At 41.0% G+C, this 24,221-nt stretch overlaps 1 protein-coding gene across 1 annotated transcript in view; it reads left to right on the top strand.

Annotated features, from left to right (window-relative positions):
- Positions 1-24,221, top strand: part of LOC109914015 (cystine/glutamate transporter) — a 168,906-nt gene that overhangs the window by 15,917 nt on the left and 128,768 nt on the right. Inside the window, exon 2 of the mRNA XM_048603297.1 lies at positions 11,228-11,354. Within this exon, the coding sequence (XP_048459254.1) occupies positions 11,228-11,354 (127 nt within the window). The remainder of the gene's footprint in view (positions 1-11,227; positions 11,355-24,221) is intronic.

Here is a 24,221-nt window from a genome sequence, read left to right as displayed (position 1 = left end):
CAGCTGCAGAAAAGAAAGTGAACTTTGATACCAAAGAGAAATGAAGAAACAAAACAAAAAAAAAGAGCAAAGGAGAATGTAGCCAGCCGGGTAAGTGGGAGTGGGCGTGCGAGCACAGAGCCCAAACACTTCCTATCCCGCTGCCACCTCAGCTAAGGGAGAATGATGATGTTTCACCATTTGTACTACAAACAATCACCATTCAGCTCTGATGAATATTACGTCTTACCTATTAAAAATGCATGCCGCAGCTCCCATCTATTGCTTGCAAGATGGCAGGTATTCTGTTTTGTTTCTCATTAATAACTATCCTGAAGCATCATAATGTATTTCATTAAATATGGAGAATGTTCACTGAATGCCTTTGGATTAGAAGGCTGGAATTCAGCTTTAGCTGCACTCCTGAATGAGAAAAGTAACAACCTTGCAGTTTGGTTGCATTTCAATCCCAGATTTGAATCATTGCCTGTTTCCCCAACAGTATTGCTTTTAAACTGCAGCCAGTAGATTTGTGCTGTTCCTTCCTTGCTTTTCTCACATGTCGAATGGCACTTGAGTCAAACAAAGTACATGCTTATGTCCATCGCCATAGCTAGTTTTTTCCTAGAACAGGTCACCAGAGGCTGCAGCAAGCATAACTAACCAAAGGATCTCCCATTCCAACCACCTGCTAAAGGCATATTTGATGGCTTCACATTTTGGTAATCAGTCTGTTTGACCATGCTATTAATGCACCTTCTATTGCCATGAAGTCCTGACTGAGATTGGATCTCAGAGCTTCTAGCTCAGAGGCAGTGACATTACATTCTGGACCACAAGATACCTGTTATGGTATTACTTATGATGAACTGGCAGACTCATGGTTTTGTATTAATTGGAAAGCTTATTAGAAAGTCTGCCAAATAAAGTGTTGAAAGGAAGTATTTGGAATTCTCTACTAGATTTAAAGATCGTTAATACAAAACAGATACTATTTAAAAATTTAAATGTTTGCTCTGTGTGCATTTTTACAAAAATATTCAGCGGGCAGGGGTGAACTCTATTGGTACTATGTATATATGACTACATTTTTTTACTTATAATGTGCTAATTAATGAGGTTTTGAGGTTTGAAATTGCTCAGGAGATTACGTGAAACCTACAAGGTTATTAATATGATATTAAGTTCCATAATATGAATTATAGTGGATTTCACCATGCAAATAACCCAAATTTGGGCTAAAATATTCACAGTGGTCACTTTTACGTGATGTGTAAAAGAAACAAATGGATTAAATGATGTATATTTTGTTTTATCTTTAATCAATAACTTCAAAAGCTCTGAGGCCTGTATTATATATTTGACAAGGTGCAACTTCAATAGTGCGGCTGTTGTGAACAAAGAGATTTGCTGTAATTTTCCTCTAATAACTGTGTTTTGACCAAATTGCAATCTTGTACCTGGAATCACAGCTTTGAAACAATGTAAAACAGTTATTATGAACGATTTCAGCTGACTCCACAAATAACATGACTTGACGTTGTATCACTTCAGAAGGCTCTTATTAAAAGAGATCTCTGAGAAGATTTAGTTAGTTTCAAGAAACTCTTAATTCTGTTGAACTATATTGGAGTGTTTCCTTCAGGTCTCAGATCTTCATCTGAGATTTATAGAAAACAAATCATCATTGGATGCTGTAAAAGCTATAGATTGCTCATAACTAGAAAAAGCCAAACAAAATGTGTTTAAAAGGTCAAAGACACATTTAAACTCATCACTCAAGTGGAAAATCAACCTCAAAATTGTATGTTCATGGGCTCTGGCATTACATCTGTTACAATAGATGTTAATTTACGTGTGTTGTGCCTGGAGGCAAGTTCTCAGCACATTGTTTGTTGATGTTTCATCCTGAGCTGCTTCGTGGCAGTTTTTGTTGGTGATGGTTTACTATTGCCTTCCACCCTCAGAGAGAGGGCGAGCAAGGAAGATCCGAGTCATCTAAGCTAACTGGTCTCTACAACAATGTTACAAAGTAGCAGTTTGTTAGCACGTTTGACTGCTATGAACCATTGAGAAAGTCAAGAGCTGTTTTAAAATATAAGCATAACGTGCTGATAAAAAAAAGAAACTTGAATTCATGTTGCTCTCCCATCAATGAATTAATTGTCCTCACTGTTGCAATATAAAGGAATGTGACTGGCAGCCAGGTTCTGAATACAGAAATGAGATTAATGGTATGAGAATTTGGGACAAGTCTTAACGTCTGGTTTGTGGAGTTGAGGGGGAGGTGGTTTGGAAAACTGCAGATATCAGTTCCTCTGTCTGTTTGACTTTTCAGGATTGATTCCTTGAAAACAACTAAAGTGAGTGACTCAACGAGAATTAAAGGAAGGATCTGCCTCTACCAATCTTCAGTTTGTCTAGCAGAAAATATTATGCAAATCTTTACCTGTGGCACTAGGTACTGTCCCTGTCTGTGGTTTATGTGTTTTGTTTAAATGTTGGCATGTAGCCTAAAGTTCATGTTGTTCCTTTAATCTGCTGTTCACCATTTACAAAATTCATTTTCAATACCAGCAAATATCTCATAGCTCTCTCCCATTGTAATCCTTAGCCAGTCACTGGATTTTCTACTGCTGGCCCAACTTGAAATATTAGAACCATCCTATTGCGTATTTCAGAATTGCGTTTATACATCTAATGCAAGTCTCATGCTTGCACTTAGGTCAAATTTTGGGCCCAATTTTTTGATGGCCACAAAATCATCTCTGAAGCATAGATAAAAGTTTCGTGAGGGACCCAGCAGACTCCTCATTGTAGCAGACTCTGAAGGAATTGCCTAGGAAATTACAGATTCCTTGGGAATTCCCTTATGCTTAGAACCCTTTAAATCAGAGAATTTGGAGGGTTCTGCTGAAGTTAATAAATAGTTACTCAGGAAAATTTAGACATTTAAATATCTAGTTACTCAGGAGTTAGGCTATTAAACTAATAAACACACACTCCCACACCTCCCTCGGACGTCTCATACCCCTAGACCTTGACCAGACAACCTCTTCCCCCTGGACTTGCCACACCTCAGCACCAGACCCAGCACAGCCCCTCTATCCCTGGGATCTGATGCCTCCCCTACACAAGCGATGAACCCCCTTTCCCAAGTCTGGATGTAAACGCCTTTTCCACCACACTGAAAGTAATACCCCTGCCCTGCTGCTGTCCCTGAACTCTCCTGCCCACTCTCATCCAAACCCAGGGCCAAGCTCACATTCCCCCAACATCAAACTCAACTGCCTCCACCTCCTACCATCCCCCGATTCTGCTCACACCATCTCCTGCCAATGTTCTAAACCCTGCACTCTGAACCAACTACCAAGTAGGTAGAGGCAGCGTGCAGGATATGCGGTAGGAACAGAGCCAGGTAAGCAGCATGCTAAGCAAGGGTACTATATAAATGATGGATGCCCCTTCCGTCTCACTGTGGGCCTGAAGCTCCTGGCTTTCTGTCAGACACAACACAATCAACCCTGGGACTCAACACTTTCTGTGTATCCACCTTGGGACCCAAAAGTTCTCTCCCCTCCAAACACCGTATCAGCCACAAACCTGAGATAATTCATCATGTACCTGATCTCCTTGCCACCTTGTGCCTGGCACCTTGCTTATCTGACACTGTAATTACATTGCACAGGAGAGGCAATGGCCTAGTGGTATTATCACTGGACTGTTAATCCAGAGACCCCAGTAATGTTCTGAGGACCTGGGTTCAAATCCTGCCATGGCAGATAGTAGAATTTGAATTCAAAGAATATCTGGAATTTGGAGTCCCATAGTGACCAAGAAACCGTTGTCGATTGTCAGGAAAAACCCATCTGGTTCACTGATGTCCATTGGGGAGGGAAACTGCCATCCTTACCTGGACTGACCCACAACAATGTGGTTGACACTTAACTGCCCTCTGGGCAATTAGGGAAGGGCAGTAATTGCTGGGCTAACCAGCAACACCCACATCCTGTGAATGAATGAAATAAAACTCCCTAGCATCCTACCCACTGCACCCACCTGGCAATATTCCTTACCAAAATGGTATTTTGTGCCTCTGGCACTGGAATTTCACACTTTCACACTCGCTGGCAGCTGTCAAAATGGCTGTCTATGATGCTGGACCTTGAAAATGTCAGAAAACGGCAGGAGACTGCTGTGGAGAAGGGGTCATGATTTGCCTTCTCCTGACTGTTGACATTATGAGGGTTCTGTCAGAATAGAAGTACTACTCCACATTTCTGAAGGTGGCCTAGTTGGAACCTCCTGTCAGAAATGTGGACCTCTTTCATTGCATTAAGAAAATAATCAGAGGTGGAATGGCAATCTGTACGAGACTGCCACTCCTCACAAAATCCAGCCCTGGGTCTTTAGGACCACTTTTGCATCTGGACCACAGCAGTGCAGCGCAGGTTTTTGGAGTCCGAGAGCTTACTGAAAGTGACACACCCAAGCGTGGATTAGATGTATTTACATAACAGCAGATTCCACTGTGGGAAAATAAAATGAGACTCTATATACCCGAAAAATCTGATCTTTCGATAGACAAATGTGATGAGATCCCATACACAGAAAAACTAACGTTCAAAGGTGAGACTGCATTGCATAAAACACTCCCCCATCTACATTAGCAAGTTCATATTTTCATTTGACACTACAAAGCTTGGAGGGGCTGAATTTTCTTTGTTGGGCTTGTGACAGTACACACTCACCCACAGAAGGTGGGAAACATGCCTAAAGTGAATCTTCTACCATTGCACAAACTCCTGTGGTCCAAAACTGTTTTCCAGATTAGCTGTCCGTGGAGGGAATCACGTGTAGGACAGTGCTCTTCTCGTCGCAATTGTGGAATGCTTATCTTTTTTCCAACACCAAAACCTATGCAAGGTGTATGGAGTTATTTAAATGTGATGGATAATTGGCCTTCCCTCATTTTGACACAAGTTGTGTTGTTGAGATTCTGGCTCCATACCTCCTAGCCAACATTTTTCCTTAATGAATGTCTTAGGCGTTACTCTTAGGCTTTGTTCAGGATGTTAGCCATGTAAGGGAGTTATGCATCAGGAGTTGGTCCACAGAAGCGTTTTAGAAAATGGACGGATAGTTCCAAATGCAAGAATGAAATTAAGGAGCTCAGAGCAGTTGCTAGAATTCTGAGATTATTTAATGCACTTTGAGATAATGTGAGCACCAAATTTTGTGGGATCAGACCATTCATTCATCCAAAGAGTTCCAATGTTACACATATCTGAATGACCGTATTATCTGATTAAACTTTCATAAAATTGAAAGACATGTATGAAACAAATTTCTACTGCAGTTTTGTTTCAGTTTGCAATTTGCAGATGTGACTATTTGGAAAATAAAGTATTCCATTTTGGATTGATAATTTATGTAACACTGAAGATAAAACTTGCCAAATGAACAGATAAGCCAAAAGGGTGAATCCAACAGTTTGCAAAAATAACAATAACACAATAGACTGTTGAACTACCACCGTGTTATTTTGGGTCCATTCTCTGCTGAAATTTTCCAATAAACCCAATACTGCTCAGTTCAATGAGTAATCCTTCTGATTCTTTTGCCTTTTCTGTCAATTTAACTGTTGATTGCTAACTTTCTTGACTGTGCATCTCTGTTTTACAATTCAAATCTTTTATTGTCCCTTCTCTCTCTTTACCTTCTTCCTTCTTCTCAAGCCAAAACAAAATAACCTTAGCTGTCAATGATAGATTTACTGGGGAAAGACCCACAACTTTCCAAACTTCACATAAACATTGAGGCAACCTGCATTTTAACCTGAAACACGGCCCATGGGTATACTTGTAGAACAAAAACATTACACTTTGACCTTCCAAGTCTTTACTTGACCCCAATTCATTAATGTTGATGGAGTGGAGTTCCAGAAATACAGACAGCAAAAGGAAGTGTGAAAGGGAAGCCATGTTTTTCAACATCATTCATTTCTTTTTCCAGTTTATTCATAAAACTCATGGCTAACCACTGCCTCTTCTACTTATTTTTAATTTCCACTAAAGGTCTAACTTGTTAAAGGAAGTATTGTATCTCCTGGTTACCGTAATGTTGAAGTAATCTCATTTTAGACTCAAATTCTGAAGCATCAGAGAGTGTCTTTCTTTACGCTCTCTGTGTAGCTAATGGACTGATACATTGTTGCTTGATGCCTGATTACAATGCAGCAATAACTGTGGCATCTGGATGTACACTCACATAACAATTTGTTCCTAATTCTTTCAGAATAATATAACAATATAAGAGGAACAAACAAAATCTAAATGTAAACTTTTAAGAATTACCTTTCAAGCTATCAGATGTGTTCATACAAGGTTGATGAAATTATTTTTCTTCCCTTTATCTCCCTTCCTTGACTTTGCATCTCTTGCTAAGTACAGATTCAGGAATCTCAACTGGTTATTTGTAATTATCCACAGACCCTTTGATTTTGCTTGGAGCGGGAGGAATTTAACTCATTGTCAGTCTTGTTTTCAGCAAAGACCATGTGCATGTGTTTTGTTTTCAGTAGCAGTCACTAGTTAATAACCAAGACAGCAAAACCTTGTTGATTTTTGCCCACTATCTCAATCAGGACACAGAAGATAATTGTCAACCCATTGCCACCAACACTTAATTTGATATCAGAGAACTCATTGTGGACAGAATATTAAACTTGGAAGCTTCTTAGCTTAGTATGCTTAGTGCCACAAACCTTACACCATCCCTTGGTGAACAGTTTAATTAGGACTAGACTGATACACTGGTAGTATTCTTTCTGCTGACTCCATAGTTTGTGAGTCTAAGCCCTACTTAGAATATAAGCTCAGAATCTATGCTGAAACTTCAGTAAAATATTGACTGGATGATGGATTAGAAGCCTTTTGTTTAGAATCCACTTGTTGGATATGGGCATTGCTGGCTGCGTCAGCGTTTATTATCCATCCCTAGTTGCCTTTGTGAAGGTAGGCTGCCTTCTTGAACCACCACAATCCACATGTTGCAGGTAGACACACAATGCCCTGGCGGAGGGAATTCCAGAATTATGATCCGACTCTGAAGGAACAGAAATATGTTTCTAAATCAGGATGGTGAGTGACTTGGAGGAGAACTTGCAGGTAATGGTTATCCCATGTGTCTGCTGCCTTTGTTCTTTTAGTTAGAATGTGCTGTCAAAGGTTTGTTGCTGAATTTCTGCAGTATGTTTTGTACATTGTATGCACTGTTGCTACTGAGCGTCAGTGGCGGAGGGAGTGGATGCTTGTGGATGCAGTACCAATCAAGCAGGCTGCTTTGTTCTGGATGGTGTCAAGCTTCTTGAGTGTTGTTGGAGATCCTGGATTTTGCACATCCAGGCAAATGGAGAGTATTCCATCACACTCCTGACTTGTGCCTTGTAGATGGTGGACAGGCTTTGGGGAGTCAGGAGGGGAGTTGCTCGCTGTAGGATTTCTAGCCTCTGACCTGCTTGGAGTTTCAAACAGCCTGTTTAGGTGGGCGTGATGGCTTCCAAGCCACCTTTAAAAAGAAGAGCAGAGACTTCTCTGAACATTTGGCTGGCTTTTACCCCTGAAATAGATGAACAGTTTGTACATCCCACTGCTATTGCCCTATCTGTGTACAAATAACAGTAACTAAATATTGAAAGTAATACATTGGTGTTGAGACACTTTGGGTAATCTTGAGAATATGAAAAACTTTGGCCAGACCCTGAGTTGTGTGGGCAATGCCAAGACAGTTGGGAAAATATATGGAGAATTAAAAAAATCAGAGTCCCAATATCAAAAAAATTCAGATTTTCCCCTTAAGTTTTTAGTGGTGAGTTCTGAATCTCACTATCGAACAGCACCACCTTATTTCCATGCATTTGCATCTTATTATTAGCTAATCTTGATTCATTTCGATGCAGCTCCCCAAACTCCCCTCCTTTCCTGAAAAACTAGATGATGCCAATTCCCAACATTAAGGCGAAGCAGTTGTATGGTTCCACAGCTCATCCTTTGCTTTTCTGGGCCTACATCTGGCCTCCAGCATCACCACCATTTCCATGCATGCTTCTTGGACACTGTCCTTTTCTATACTTCCTCCCTGCAACTGGGCAACCACCAGCCTCACCACATCACCATGGTTGCTTTCAGACCCACTCACTTACCACTTCGGAACTTCACTTTGGAACTCAGGGACATCTACAACCAGCGCACTTCTGCCAGAGTGCTTTGTCCACAGGGACACACACGTATGTCGTGCATCTACATAGGATGTCTCTTCTGCTTCTTAGCTTGTTTCTTTAACTCTCACTCACATTGTGCTGACTGGCCTCTTTGGATTGTGTTGGTGCTTAGCACAGATGAAGAGATTTGCAGTCAAGGGGGTAAACATGTTGCTGTACAGCACGAAGCTATATCAATCTCACGCCTACAACATGTGCCAGCTGTTTGCAGGCAAACACACTTCAAGCTAATGGCCATTTCTGAAAGTTAAATGGGATCATTCCTGAGTGTAGTGAAGGGAGACTGTGCTGATTTAGGGGGTGCCACCATACTCATTTAAGGGAATCATTCAATCTTAGTGTAGGGGTTAGTCAGTTACTTGGTCCAAGCACAATTCAAGCATCAAAGTCTTGCTGTCTGGAGTTTGGGCCACAGACAGTTTTGCAGGTGTAAAGCTGCCAGTATGGGGTCACAGATACAAAGGTTGGGGTGCTGTCCAGAGGGTCACTCATGGGGTCATCAGTGAAGACAGTAATTGAAAGGTTGTCACCAACCCAGGTACAACAGGAAGCTATTGTAGTTGCCGTGCAACCTCCAGACAGAGAAGCAGCAGCTAAAGATGTCAAGTAGGCAGATGAAAATGACCGGTTTCTGAGTCTACCAGCCTCAGTGCCATTTTCTACAGCTGTTGGAATTACAATGCAGACTAGGGTGGCTGGGGACATCATAACCAAACCATATCATCTGTTGGAGCAGGACTCCGTGCTTCAACGGAATTGGTGGCCCTCCCATCTCAGTGCCTGGCAAGATCACAGATGCACTGAATTTTTTATGCTCGTGGCTTATTCCAAGGAGCAGCGGGGAACCTGTGTGACTTCTGTAAATCCTTGGTGCACAAATGTGACTGGAAGTCACAAAGATTAAGATTATGCTCAGTGTCTCCAGCAGTGCCTTCCTTGTCATTCGAGGGCACTGGGACCCACTAGAACCTGCATAAAAGAAGAGAGAGAATTAATTGTGGAAAAGGGATAAAAAATTGCTCCAGAAAGATGTGTTATCACTGCCGTTAATGGGAGAGCAATGCAGTCCAACACAACAAAACAAAGTTGGCTGGACAGAGGTCTTGGCACCCCCCCCAACGCCATGCCCTGGCCAATTCCAGCATCTCTTCCTCATATGGGGTTAGGAGCCTCCTGTCTGCTAAACTGCAACTGATATTTAGAGATGTTTTCCTGCACTAAGACAAAGGGAAGGGGTTGAGTAGATGGAAGAGTGGTTAGTGTTGATGGGGAGCAGGAGGGGTGGTGAGGTGGGCTCAGTACGTGAGTAGGAAATGCAGAGGGTTAATAATTTGCAAGAGGAGGTGGTTGAGATGTGTTGAGTGGACATGCTGCTTGCAATAGCAAGTGTTGTAACCAGTGAGCCTGGGTGATGGGGTGTGTGAAGTGGCAGAGTTAGAGTAGTGGCACCCCAGTGAGCATAAGTTAGCAGACGTAAGATGGTGGCACTTACCCTGGTAAACTGGAGAAGGTTTTTACTCTTCTTCTGGCACTGCTGGGTGTTTCTTTTCACCTTGGAGACCATTTGTTATATCTACCCAGGCTGGCTGTGTCTGGTGGCATCACCTCCTTTGGCAGTCTAGAGACCTTTCTGCTGACCTCCATGTTGTTGTTCGAGAAACAGGATACCAGGTTTTCCTTCTGGACTACAGGTATTAATTGCAATAGTGGAGCAGTGGTGTGTGAAAAGGCCAGTTTCTTCTTTGAAGTGCATGAGGTGGTACGGAGCTGAGTTTTAAAAGTAGCACCAACGACATAAACATTACAAATTCCCAGCAGAGGTGAGCACTTTTGTCTTACTTGCTGCAGAGGCCAGCTGTATAGTTCATGAGCTGAAAAGCAGACAATTGTTTGAGAAAAGTTAAAATGGACCATGCTGGGGCAGCCAACATGAATCTTACTGAAAATAGCACTTTGTGGAAAAATGGGAAGAATCAGCTCATTATATAGGCCCATGTGTAATTTGTTTTTTGCAGTCTAGCGTGTTCCCTTCTGTTGCAAAGTCATATTGCCACACACAGGCCAGTTCAGATGTTAGGTATGGGACAATAAGAAGTCAGAAGAAATCAGCGAGCTTTGTCTTATAGAGAAAGCCCAACGGAGAAATTTGAATAACTTTCTTGTACGCATTCACGTAGATATCCCATGCTATTGCTTATTCTAAGACTGATGATACAACGCCTGACAATCTTTTGGGAGATGTTCTACATGCAATTAAGATTTGTCATTACTTCCCAGAGGGTTCCATTCATCTCCCATTGGAGTTAAAGTGAGAAACTGTTCAATATCTGGACCACAATGCTTTATAAACAAAGGGCCGTTAGACCAGGTAACATAGGATGTGTTGTTTTCTTACCAACTTAATATTAGGTGTAACCAGGGTTGTCATTTTAAAGCAAACAATTCTGTTGCTATGAGTAGGCACACATCCAAGTGTTCTGATTCACTCAGAGATAGCAAGAACTGCAGGTGCTGGAGTTAGAGTCAATCCTGATGAAGGGTGTAAACCCAAAATGTCAACTTTCCTGCTCCTCTGATGCTGCCTGACCTGCTGTGTTCCTCCAACTCCACACTGTATTGACACATCCAAGAGTGGCACGGCTATTTCCTGGCACATCCTGATTGTTTGTGGCAGACTTGAGTCTTTTTTCTAGTTTGGATGTAAATAAATTATGAGCCATCTCCGCCCACTGTTTCAATATAATCTCACCTCTTCCCCTGCCCCAATTACAAGGTCAGGAAGGCCAGCTGGAAATGGCTGGTTCAAAGAGTGGGGAGGGAAACCAACTAGATTTCTTTTCATGATCACTTTGCATCATGTGAGATCGGTACATGGCAGACATGATAGTTGGTTTATTTATTGATGTGTACAGAAGAATCTTTTGAGAAATTATTTATTTTTCCTGCATTGTTCTCTTCTATTGATAGGAGCGCTCTGCTATGCTGAACTTGGAACAAGTATAAAGAAATCAGGTGCTCATTACACATACATCCTGGAAGCCTTCGGTCCACTACCAGCTTTCATTCGAGTCTGGGTAGAACTCATTGTCATACGGTAAGTCGATGTCCAAAATTTATCTATTAGCAAACAGGGGAGCCTTGCATCAAAACCCTCTGTTCCAGCCTGTGTGGTTTTGTTATAAAACATCTGTACCTGTTTCAAAATCTAAGCTGGTGTGAAAAACATTTCAGGAGATCTTAACCTTTGAGAAACATGAGTGGCAGCATAAAGAATGGAATATTTTGCACTTTCTTCAGGATTCATGCAATGTATAAAACTGCTCATTATACAATTCTGATTATGACAGCAGGAACCAGTACTGTAAGTTTTGCCAATGTTAAAAAGTTTGGCCCCAGGTTCCCAGGGGGAGGGACTAATTGAACTACTCTGGAATTTCAGGGCCTGTACTTTTTATTTAATGTTATTCAACACAATGTCCATCTACTTTTAGAAGTGTTCCAACTGCTTACCACTCAAAGGGCAGAATCCTGATATTGCATGAAGTAGTCTTTTGCCTTTATGAAGTATGTGTACCTCTGTCGTTCAAGATGTGGAGGTGCCGGTGTTGGACTGGGGTGGACAAAGTCAAAAATCACACAGCATGACGTTATAGTCCAACAGGTTTATCTGAAGGCAAAAGCTTTTGGAGTCTCACTCCTGAAGAAGGAGTGAGGCTCCAAAAGCTTGCGTCTTCAAATAAACCTGTTGGACTATAACCTGCTGACATGTGACTCAATTCAGATGTCATTCAATTCAGATGTAACAAGACTGTTATGTAGACACAACAACCTCTGTGCTGGCTGATCCCTTGCGTCCCTTTTTTCTCTCTCCAACAATCTTTTGGTGTCACGAATGAAACTGGGCATAAATAAAGCAGCAGAACAATTAACACTGGCTTCTAAGAGCCATAGTTAACAGCAGTGGCAGGGAGAAAGGCAAAGTTAAAAGTAAAAGGGGAGCATCAAAAAATTTAGTTAATTAAATTTAATTTCTAAGTCTTAAATGATTTTTTTCTGTGTACAGTTGGAACTCCTAGCAACTACAAATCTCCTAGCAACCTTGAATATATATTGCACTGCACTTGGCATCCAGCAATCTAATATCAACAATAAGTGCGCAGCATTAAACTATGCCACCCTCCTTTAATGACAGTAATGCTCTGAAGCCTCAAGGAATTTTGTTCATAACACCACATTACAGCATTGGAATGATAACATTGCAATTTTAAAACATGTTTCAATCAAAAATTATAGTTCATCAAGAGTAGTAACACCAAGACTATATGGCAAATATGGTTGAGACCAGTTGAGTGTAATTTTCTGGGCACAGTGGGGAAGGGCTCAGTCGTAAAAAGGCTGACAAAATAAGGAGAGAAGGGAAGTCCAACATTTTACATGAGCCCATAACCATATTATATTGCCAGTGGCAAGAGAGATGCTGTTTGGACACACACTGGGACACCAGTTGAACCACACAGATAGCCAATAAATGGCTGCCTCTTGGCCTTTGAGTGGACTACAGTGATGGGCTATTCTTTATGGGTACTCCATAGCATCATGACACATCGAGGGCTTCCTGCTGGTAATAGTCACACTTGTGGAAATGACACCACCACTGCTGCTCAACAACTGAGTGATAACCAGTGCTTGGCTGCCTGGTCCTCTTCCCACTAAGAGGCCATAACCTCTCTCCCCTGAAGTTGCTGCCAATAGTGGTCAGTATTAACAATGGCGCTGCTGATTGGGCATTTGCTGGTGGTTTGTTAGTTGGCTGCCAACAATATGCCATGCCGTGGATGCTGGCCACTGTAGCTGACTACATTGCCACCTGCTTTTAGCTCTAATCTCAGGAGTTGCTGGCAATTGACAAAATACAACCTCATTACCATACAGCAGAAACCGGGTATAAATAAAAATAAATATGAATCATCACAACCTGTCATTTCTCTCAGTAGATATTAAAGCACCTACTGTGTATTCCCAGCATGTTTTGCTTTTGTATCAAACCATAACAAATTAACTTGAATCTTAATAGGAACTAAAAATGATAACTTTGTGAAGTTTCATTTATTCAACTGACAATGTGTTTATCAGAAAAAGAGGGTGAATTAATGCACAATATCAATCTTCCACCCATGTGTAACCCAATTTTAAAGCACTGAAAATGGCTTGTGAAAGATGTATAAGCTATTCTCTAGTTAGTTTGGGATGCAGCAATTAGTACATTAGTAAACGAAAAAAAAATCAAAAATCTTTCCGAATGTTTATAGCCCTTGATCTCACAAGTTCTGGCCTAATTTTTGAAGCCTCCTTTGAAAATGAATGCAATTAGGAGAAATTCCCAAGGTGACTAATTCAGGGTTTGTGGTCAGTTTTATAGTTGGAATCTGTTCCTTCCATAATGTGTTTGAAACTAACAAACATTCCAGTAATGCTGAACACAGTTTGGGGTTAAAATCCCCCAAACCTTTATGTTGATTGCATTGATATTAGGAGAATGGCACTGGAAAAGCAATACAATCCATTGGAAGCCCCAGACAGAATTGTTTTAGTTTAGCCATTGGAAAAGAATTATGTGATACGGAATAGACAATAACAATTTGTTAAAGGTAAATTAATTAAGTTGTTTAATGACTAAATTGATTAAGTTGTTTAATGAAGTAGCTGAGAGGTTTGAGGAAGATGGTGCAGTAAATGTATATATGAACAAAAAGGCAACTAGCATTAGAGCGACTGTGGTAACATGAGTAAGTAATTGGCTAATGCATTGGAGGGGAGGTCAGTTAGAACAGTTGGCTGGACGGCTGGTTTGTGATACAGAGAGATGCCACATTGGCTGAAGTTACCATGAAGGAATCTCCCTCTCAACCTCTCTTCTCATCTGTGTGATGACTGGTCGTAACCCTCAGGTTAAACCACCAACAATCATCTCTCTCCAATGAGAGGACTGTCCAGTAGGACTATGGCTACTTTACCTGTAAAGTATAGAAGGCAGAAAATAATGGTGAACAAATACTTTTTCTGGACTGAAAATAAGTATTCAAAAGGGTCCTTCAGGACATCGGTATTTGGATCATTGCTTTTCTTGCTAAATATAAATAAGCTGGACTTAGCTCAACGTAGGTATAGTTGAATGACCAATGTAACAGAACAATTGCGAAGCTACAGAGTCATAAAGGCATGGATGATACCAGTGATGAGGGACTTCAGTTATGTGGAGAGATTGGAAGAGTTTGGATAAAAGGAGAAGGTACTAGAGAAACTCAATATGTCTAGCAGCATCTGTGGAGAGATAAACAGAGTTAACATTTTGAGTCTAATATGACTTATCATCTTCAGTTCCAAATTATGTCTGTTTCCTAATTACTTGCTGTACCTGCAAATCATGCACCAGTTATCTAGATCCCTCTGCATCTCAGAATGAGGGATCTGCAACTTCTAAACATTTAGATAATATATTTCTTTATTATTCTTCCTGCCAAAATGGTCAATATGACCAACATTTTCTCCATTTGTCAAATCTTTGCCCATTCATGTAATCTAACAAATGTCCCTTTGCAGCCTCTTTATGTACTCTTCACAACTTTCATTTCTAAGTATCTCTTTGTAATCAGCAAACTTAGCATCCATATATATCAAATAAATTATATAAATTACAAAACTCCCAGGCCAGAACTGATTCCTGTGGCTCACCACTCATTACATCCTGCCGAGATAAAAATACCTACTTATGTCCATTCTCTGTTTTCTTTTAGCTGACCAGTTATCTATCCATGCCAATGTGGTACGTGGAACACCATGAGCTTTTATTTACCCCAATAACCTTTGATGTGGTACCTTATTAACTGCTCTCTGGAAAGCCAATTGCAGTATACCCATTGGTTCCCTTTATCCATAGCACATGTCACTTTTTCATACAATAATTTGGTCATGCATGATTTCTCTTTCACAAAACCATGTTGATTCTGCCTGGTTATCTTTAACTAAGTGTATTAGGGGAGGCGATGGCCCAATGGTAGTATCACCGGACTGTTAATCCAGAGACCTAGACAACGTTCTGGGGACCAGGGTTTGAATCCCACCACGGCAGATGGTGGAATTTGAATTCAGTTAAAAAATATCTGGAATTAAGAATCTAATGATGACCATGAATTCATTGTCGATTGTTGGAAAAACTCATCTGGTTCACTGATATGCTTCAGGGAAGGAAACCACCATCCTTACCTGGTCTGGCCTACATGTGATTCCAGACCTGCAGTAATGTGGTTGACTCTTAGATGGGCAATAAATGCTGCCTGGTCAGTGACGCCCTCATCCCGTTAGTGAATTTTTAAAAATTTCTATAATGTTTATAATAATAGTTTCTGATTTCTTTCCTATGACCAAGGAGTTAAATTTGCTATAATAAAAAACAAAAGAACTGCGGATGCTGTAAATCAGGAAACAAAACAGAAATTACTGGAAAAGCTCAGCAGGTCTGGCAGCATCTGTGAAAGAAAAAACAGAGTTAATGTTCCGGGTCCGGTGACCCTTCCTCCAAATGTTTGGAAGAAGGGTCACCGGACCCGAAATGTTAACTCTGTTTTTTCCTTCACAGACGCTGCCAGACCTGCTGAGCTTTTCCAGCAATTTCTGTTTTGTTTCCTGAGTTAAATTTACTGTTCATTTTCAATCAAACAGAACCTTCTCACTGCGGAGGGGGTGGGGGGGGTGGGGGTTTGAAAAATTAATATTAATGCATCAATTATCTCACTATCCACTTCTTTTAAGAGCCAGAGATGAAGTCCATCAGGACTGGAAAACTTGTCAGTTCAGAGCTCCAACATATCCCTCAAAATCACTCCGCTGATGATGACACAGTTTGGAGCCAGAGGAACACAGCAGGTCAGGCAGCATCAGAGGAGCAGGAAAGTCAATGTTTTGGGTCAGGACCCTTCAGAACTGATGCTGCCTGATCTGCTGTGTTCCTGCAACTCCACACAGTGTTGTCTCTGACTCCAGCTTCTGCAGTTTTTGCTATCTCCAACTTTCTGATGACGATAATTATCTTGACTTTTTCGCTCCCTTCCATTTTCTGATGTACGGCTGGGATTGTTCTACCAACCTTTACTGAAAACCAATGCAAAATACCTATTCAGTTTAATGCTATCTCCTTATTTTTCATTATTAGTTCCTCACTCACTTTCTATGGGATCTGTGTCATTATGATAACTTTTTTTTCTAAATTGGCTGTGATTCAAGAGCTTTCATGCACAAAGAGAAAGCCGAGGTCACTGGTAAGCAAACAAAAAACAAAGATCAAGTTTCTAGATGGTACTATATCAAGTCTGTACTTAAAGAAATTACTCACATTTTAAAGTTTTGTTTTAAACTAAAACTAATGCACATAGAAGACAATTGGAGGCTGGCTCCTCCACTCCCACATTGCAGACATTTCCCCTGCTCCTGGTTTTGATACAGGTCTTCCTCTATTCCAGGTGCAGGCCTCATCCCTGTCCCACTCATGGCGCCAGCCTTGATCTGTGCCACTGGCAGGGCCCCAGCTCCCACCTCACCACCTTGTACCCCTTCGTCAGTGATGCACTCGCTGATGATGTCACCACATACGGAATGCTGTGACATCATTGGCACACATGCACAGTTGCTCGACTGATCCTGTCATAGCTGATCCCATATTCGCAAATGTACAATGACCATTTGGCATTATGAATGCTTACTCCATTTTACCTGATTTGTAGAAGCTCTTACTATTTGTTTTTATAGTCCTATTGAGCTTTCTTTCATATTCTTAATTGTGCCAACCTTATTAACCTTTTAGTCATTCTTTGCTATTTTAAAAAAAATTTCTGTTTACTATTCTGTCTAAAGGGAAAAAATGAGGAGAAATGCATCAACACAGAAAGTTGTAATGACCAGAAAAATCAGTGAGAATTAAATTCCATAGATATTTTAAAAGGAGATGCATTTGAAGAAGATTTTCATTTGCAGCATTAAAATGAAGAAGGTGAAATCTGAGACTCAATAGAACAGCTTTTTTACTGAGTTAGAACAATCAAGAAGAGGCCTAAAGACTTTCTTCTGCATTCTAAGATACTGTGAATATGTGATTCTATGGGTGCTGAAAAATGAGCCTCTAAAAGGACACTTTGATTTGAAGAAATTTGCATTTGTCGATTAGCAAGCATTGAAGACCATCCTTCCCTCAATCTGATCTCTTATCTCATTGACCTTGAAGAGAAAGCTCTGTAAACTCACTACTGTTCCCCATGTTAAGAATGATCAGCTCCTTAGTCAATTAAAGCTCACATATCTAAGGAGGGATTCTGGATATTTTTCTGCAAATTGAAAAATCTTTCAGATAGATAATTAGTGATTTAAAGCATATGTGAGCAATTAAACAATCTGATACCCTGCTTGTATTGTAGTAAGCGTTCTAGGTATCGTATATTATTACAGATCCAAATTGTCCTGGTTGTTTTGGTTTGTTCATTGCTTTGTAAAATATTGTGCAAAACATTGCTGCATTAAAGGTTTTGCTTCCACCCACCTTGTTTAGGTAATGCTATTGTAGTTAATTATTTAAGTACTCAACAAACGAGCAAAAATTATACTTTTCAGAACTGGTTGTCAAGGAAAGAAGCAATTCATTTCCTAACATGCTTCTGCTTCTGCTGTTTGCATCTCTGGGGCTTGTGCTGAGACAACTTATCTTACGCCTTTTGAAATCCTTGTGAAACTCTAACAGTGATAATTGAATATGCAACATATGTGAGAAAAAGTAGAGACAGATAGTCTCTTTCAAGACACTACAGGCTCTGATACTTGTCCTCGGCTCAACCACCCTCAGCAGCCTCATCAATAGCCTTCCCTCCATCTTAAGATCAGAGGTGAAGATGTTTGCTGATAATTACACAACATTCAGAACCATTGACAATTCCTCAGACATTGAAACAGAGCATGGTCATATACAGAACGAGAAGCTAGCCATCTCCCTTTGATGTCCATGGCATATTTACTCCTGAATCTGTCACCACTGTCGGCAGTGGCTAAAATCTGATCTGGCCAGCCATATATATTATTAGAACAGGTCAGAAGCTGGGAATTCAGCAGCAAGTAACTTTCCTACCTCCCTAATGTCTATTCACCATCAACAAGGCACAAATCAGGAGTGTGATGGAAAATGGTGTAGTTGCCTGAATCATGCAGCTCCAACAATACTCAAGAAGATCAGCACCATCAAGGAAAAAGCAGCCCACTTCGCAGGTAATCTTATCCACTATCTTCAGCATTAACTTCCTCAGCTTTGGTGCACAATGGAAGCAGTGAATGTCATTGATAGGCTGCACTGCAGTATCTCACCAAGCCACCTCCAACAGCACCTTCCAAACCTGTGACCTCTATCAGCCAGAAAGACAAGGGCAGCAGATACATGGGAATATTATCTTCTGCAAATCTCTTCCAAGCCATTCTGACTTGAGAATTCTATCACCGTTCCTCTTCTGTTGCTGGGTTTAAAATCATGGAACTTCCTCCCTAACAGACCATTGCGGCGTACATGCACCCCAGGAACTGCAGCAGTTCAAGGCAGCAACTCAACACCACTTTCTCAAGGACAATCAGGGATAGGTAAAATTTGTTGGCTCAACCAGCCATGCCAACACTTCCTGAATGAATAAAAAAAAGCATGTCTCCCCAGTACAGGTTGGCCGCTATTAGACCCTAAAAACAATTTAAAACAGCATCATATATTCCATTCAAATAACCTTTCACCCATTCCCCAGCTGCCTTTCCAGTCCCACCTCTTTCCTTCCATTCCACCTTCTGACCCCCCCCTTCCAGCCACCAACCAGATTCATCCCTCCCATTGACCAACCAGATCATATCTACTACCAGTGCCCACCTCTCACCACCATTCCACTACCACCCTCGAACCTCTTCTCTTTATCTGCAGTTCCCCCTGCCCCCACATCCAGTCCTGAAGAAGGGTTATACCCGAAACATTGACCGCTGCTTTCCTCCAGATGCTGCCTGGCTTGCTGTGTTCTTCCAGCCTCCTGTTTGTCTACCTTGGATTCCAGCATCTGCAGCCTTTTTTTGTCTCATCCCATTCTCAGAGTCTGGAAGCCTGTACATAAGATATTGCTTTATGTGAACCCTACTGTCACTTTTGTTGCATTCTGTGTTTCCATTGAGAAGAAAGCAATAACTGGTTCCTGATTGGTCCTTTGGTGGAAGATGACACAGGTATAGTTTTCTTTTTCTACCTACTCTGCATGTTCTCCTTAATAGCTTCAAAACATCTGTGAAGTCACTCTAATTTAAACTTCTAAATTCCAACGAATATAATTCTGGATTGTGTGATCTGTCTCATAATTTAACCTTTAGATCTCAAGCATTACCCTGACACCTCTGTGCTGTACTCTGTCCAAAGCTAATCATTCTTTCTAAACTATAATGCATATAACTGAGCACAGTACTTAGGGTGCGGTCTGCAATGCTGTGTATATCATGTATTCTGTTCATGAAATTGAATTCTAGGACTAAGGTACCAAGGCCAGTGTTCTGTTAGCCTCTTCCTTTTACTGTCCAAGATGGGAAGAACAGGCTTAAAGGGCTGAATGGCCTCCTCCTATTCCTATGTTGTTACATGTTATTGAGATATCCAAATATATCCCAGGTTTATTTGGCTTCCACTGCTTCAGATTTTTCATCATTTGGAAAATTCCCTGGTATATCCTTTTGAAAAAAAGATAGGTCAACTTAGGACCAAAGTGGATAATCTCACAGTTTAATTTATTTTCATTCATGGGATGTGGGCATCAATTGATGAGCCAGCATTTATTGCCCGCCCTGAGTTGCTCCTAAGAAGATGGTGGTGAGCTGCAGTACATTTGGTGCAAGTAGAGTCACAACGTTGGAGAGGGAATTCCGAGATTTTAACCCAGTGACGCTGAGGAAGAGTGATATATCTCCAAGTCAGAATGAATTGAATTGAATTGAATTAGCTTTATTGTCACATGTACTCATAGTGAAAAATTTACAAGTTGCCACCCCAGTGCCATCTTAGGTCCAAAGGTACCAAGGTACAGATTTTTGAGTACAAATTCCTGGAAAAAAATTTGAAAAGTAATAAGAAGTCCAGCATTACATACCTTCAAAAGTACAAAATAATTGTAATAAGTTAACAAAAAGAAATATAAAGTTCAGAAGAGTCCTTCCGCAATGATATAGTAAATTAAAAAATAAGAAAAAAAAGAGAATTTAAGACAAAGTTCACTTAGTCCATTTCATGGCTCTGGGCTCAAGGACCCAACTAATTCCTCTTGGAATCCCAGGCTGGACCCACCCCAATATCGAAGAAAACACCGCATGGAGTCACAGACTGACTGAAATCAGACCAACGCTGATGAAAACAGAAACCGCAGCTGCTGAAAGGAGTTCCAAGCTGGCCCGGACCACCCAGGCCATGACGAAGATGCTGCAGAAGCCTCAAGTAAAACCTGAGCCCTTGGAAACTTGGGCCTGGGCCCACCTTGTCTTCAGCCACCCAGTTGAAGGACCCACCGGGACACAGCCAAGAGAAATGGCCGGATCGACACCACATTCTCCACAGCAGTAGTTTCTCAGAACCTCCATTCTCACCCAAGCTGCCAAAAGAAAGTATCATGAACTTGATGTTAGAAAGAAAGATTAAAAAAGAGAAAAAATGAAGGATGCGCAGGCCTGGTGATAAGAAGCAGACAGGCGGGGAGCTTAAATGCTTCCTACCCTGCTGCCACCATTTTGATGGTGAGTGGCTTGGAGTGTAAGTTGCAGGTGATGCAGATATCTGCCACTCTTGTCTTTCCAGATGGTGGTGGATTTGGAAGATGCCGTCATAAAAGCCTCAGTGAATTTCTGCTATGCATCTTGTAGATGGTTCATGCTGCTGCTACTGAGATTTGGTGGCAGATGGACTGAGTGCTTGTGGATGTGGTACTAATCAAATGGGTTATTTTGTCCTGGATAGTGTCTAGCTTCTTGAATGTTGTTGGAGCTGCACTCATCCAGGCAAGTGGAGAGCATTTCATCACACTCCTGACTTATACCTTTGGCGAGTCAGGAGATCAATTATACGCTGCTGGATCCCTGGCCTCTGACATGCTTTTGTAATCGCAGTATTTATATGGTTAGTCCAGTTCAGATTCTGGTCAACGGTAATTCCCAGGCTATTGATAGTGGGGGGATGCACTGTTAATGATATTGAATGTAAAGCAGTGACGGTTGGGTTCTCTATAGTTGGAGATGATCTATGTCTGGTACTTGTGTGGTGCACATTTTACTTGTCCCTTAGCAGCCCAAACCCAGATGTTGTTCAGGTCTTGATATGTTTTGGATGTGGACTGCTTCAGTATCTGAGAAGACATGAATGGTGCTGACCACTGGGCAGTCATCAGCGAATATCCCCACTTCTGACCATGTAGTTGATGGAAGGTCATTGTTAAAGCAGTTGAAAATGCTAGCCCAAGGAACTCCTGCAGAGCTACCCTGAGTTGAGATGATCAAACTGCAACTACTACAACCATATTCCTCTGTGCTGGTTATGACTCCAGACAACTGAGAGTTTTCCCCGAATCCCATTGACTCCAGTTTTGTTTGGGCTCCTTAATGGCACACTTAGTCTAATGCAGCCTTGATGCCAAAGGCTGTCACTCTTACCTCACCTCTGGAATTCAGCTGTTTTGTCCAATATTGAACCAAGGCTGTAATGAGGTCAAGAGCTGAGTGGACCTGGTGGAACCCAAACTGGGCGTCACAGAGCAGGTTATTGCTGAGCAGGTGCTGCTTGATAGCACTGTTAATGAGACCTTCCACCTCTTTACTGATGATGAAAAGTAGATTGATGGAGCGCTAATTGACTGGGTTGGATTTGTCCTGCTTTTGTGTAAAGGACACTGCCACAGCACAGCCAGAGTATTAAGCCACAGCCTTAGAGATTTATTTAAAACATTGTACACGGAGATGGGCATTATGTTTTATACTACAAAAGGCAAGAGACCTCCAGCTTGGCTACAGCAGATGGGTAATCTCCATAAACAGTAAAGGACAATTCACAGTAAATCATAGAGAGACACAGAATTGCCATGAAACAGAATTTGAAACTTTTTTGGAAGAATATCATTCAGAATCACTGCAACACACAATTCAACAAACTGCAGACAAAGCAAATATTGCTACATTGTAGTTACAGTTTACAAGTTTGAACAGACTTTAAGACCAGAAAATTAAAGCAGCATCGCTTTAGGACAGGATTAAAAGCTTTAAAGCCTGCAACATTGAAATACTGTACAATCATTAAATCTCTGAAGTGAAAAGAACAGAACAGCATTAAGATGTGACAAACCTAAAACAACTTTAAAGAGATAAGCATAAAGATCCACATTTACAAGGAATGGAAGGAGAAATATTACTACCAAAAAAAATAATGTTACAGTTGGGTCAAGAAGAACACAGGAGAAATCAGTTTTGAAGTTACAGAATTGTTTCAAAATTAAACACAATCTCAAGCTGAACAAGCAGATAAATCCACCAAAATACTCAATCGATCTTACTGCAGATGATGCTACAATTTGCCAACATATAAAAGAAGGCACGAATACTTTTGAAGAGGTTCCAAGCACTTTTGAATATTGCTGAAATCCGAAAACGAATAAAATTCTTGAAAGACTCCCAGACAAATCCTGAGAGTAGAAGGACAACTTTCAGAAGTCAATTCAATTTTGAATGATGATGAAATCTACAGTTTGAGATTGAACTTGAATTGACAAAGTAATCTCATACATGTGGACCAGTGTTGTAAGCAGGATTGCTGTAACTCTGCACCATTTCCAAATAATAGCTAATCTGTTGAACGGCTCAAAGAACATAAGAACTATGAGCAGGATATGCACCCTCTCAAGCCTACTCCATCATTTGAAACAATCATGTCTGATCTCATTGCGGCTGCAACTCCACTGTTCTGCTTGCTTACCACAACCCTGCAGTCCATTACTAATTAAAAATCTGTCTATCTCCTCCTTAAATTTAATCAATGTCCTAGCATGCAACCCACTCTGGGGTAGTGAATTCCACAGATTCATGATCCTTTCAGGGACGTAATTTCTTTTCATCTCTGTTTCAAATCTGCTGCCTTTATCCTAAAACTGTGACCTCTTGTTCTAGATTGCTCCACACGAGCAAATGTCTTTCTACATCTAAGTTGACTATCCCCTTTAGCATCTTATATAACCCGATTAGATCTCCTTTGATTTTTGCAAACCCAAGAGTGTATAGCCCTAAACTTCTTAATGTCTCTTCATAAGCCAAACCCCTCATCTCTGTAAACAATCTAGCGAACCTCCGGTGAACAGCCTCCAAAATATTTATATCTGTCCTCAAGTAAGAGGACTTGACTAAAGGTATTTTCAAATCAACATGATGAGAGATGGTATTTTATACCTCTGGGGCAGGTGGGACTTGAACCCAGCCCTCCTGACTCAGATAACTAAGATCAATACATGATAATCATGGTCCTGTGATTTATGTAAGATCCAATCAGTCTTTTAACCAAGGAAAGATGGTGTCAGCAGTTGTTTGATTGGCATTCTGTCCATCATTGTAAAATTGGTCTGCCATTCTGGGGATGAAGGAGATGACTCTGATTGCCTCTCCAGACTTGTGGCCCTTGAAGTATACTTTTTGAGCCTTTGTGGTGGGAGTCCAACTTTCTCTCATAATCCCTCCTTTGCTGAAACTCATCAACGTCAAATTCCATCACTCATTGATGGATCATTCAGGGTTTTGTTCTGTCTAGAGTCCTTTCTTTGCTTTCAGCCCCTCTTCTTCATCTTAAGAAGGCATTCTTAAAAAGTGGCCCAAAATGATACACGAACATGCAGTCCAA

The sequence above is a fragment of the Rhincodon typus genome, chromosome 1, assembly GCF_021869965.1.
Source record: "Rhincodon typus isolate 14 chromosome 1, sRhiTyp1.1, whole genome shotgun sequence".
In the NCBI taxonomy this organism is placed as follows: domain Eukaryota; kingdom Metazoa; phylum Chordata; class Chondrichthyes; order Orectolobiformes; family Rhincodontidae; genus Rhincodon; species Rhincodon typus.
This window is presented reverse-complemented; position numbering and strand designations above follow the sequence as displayed.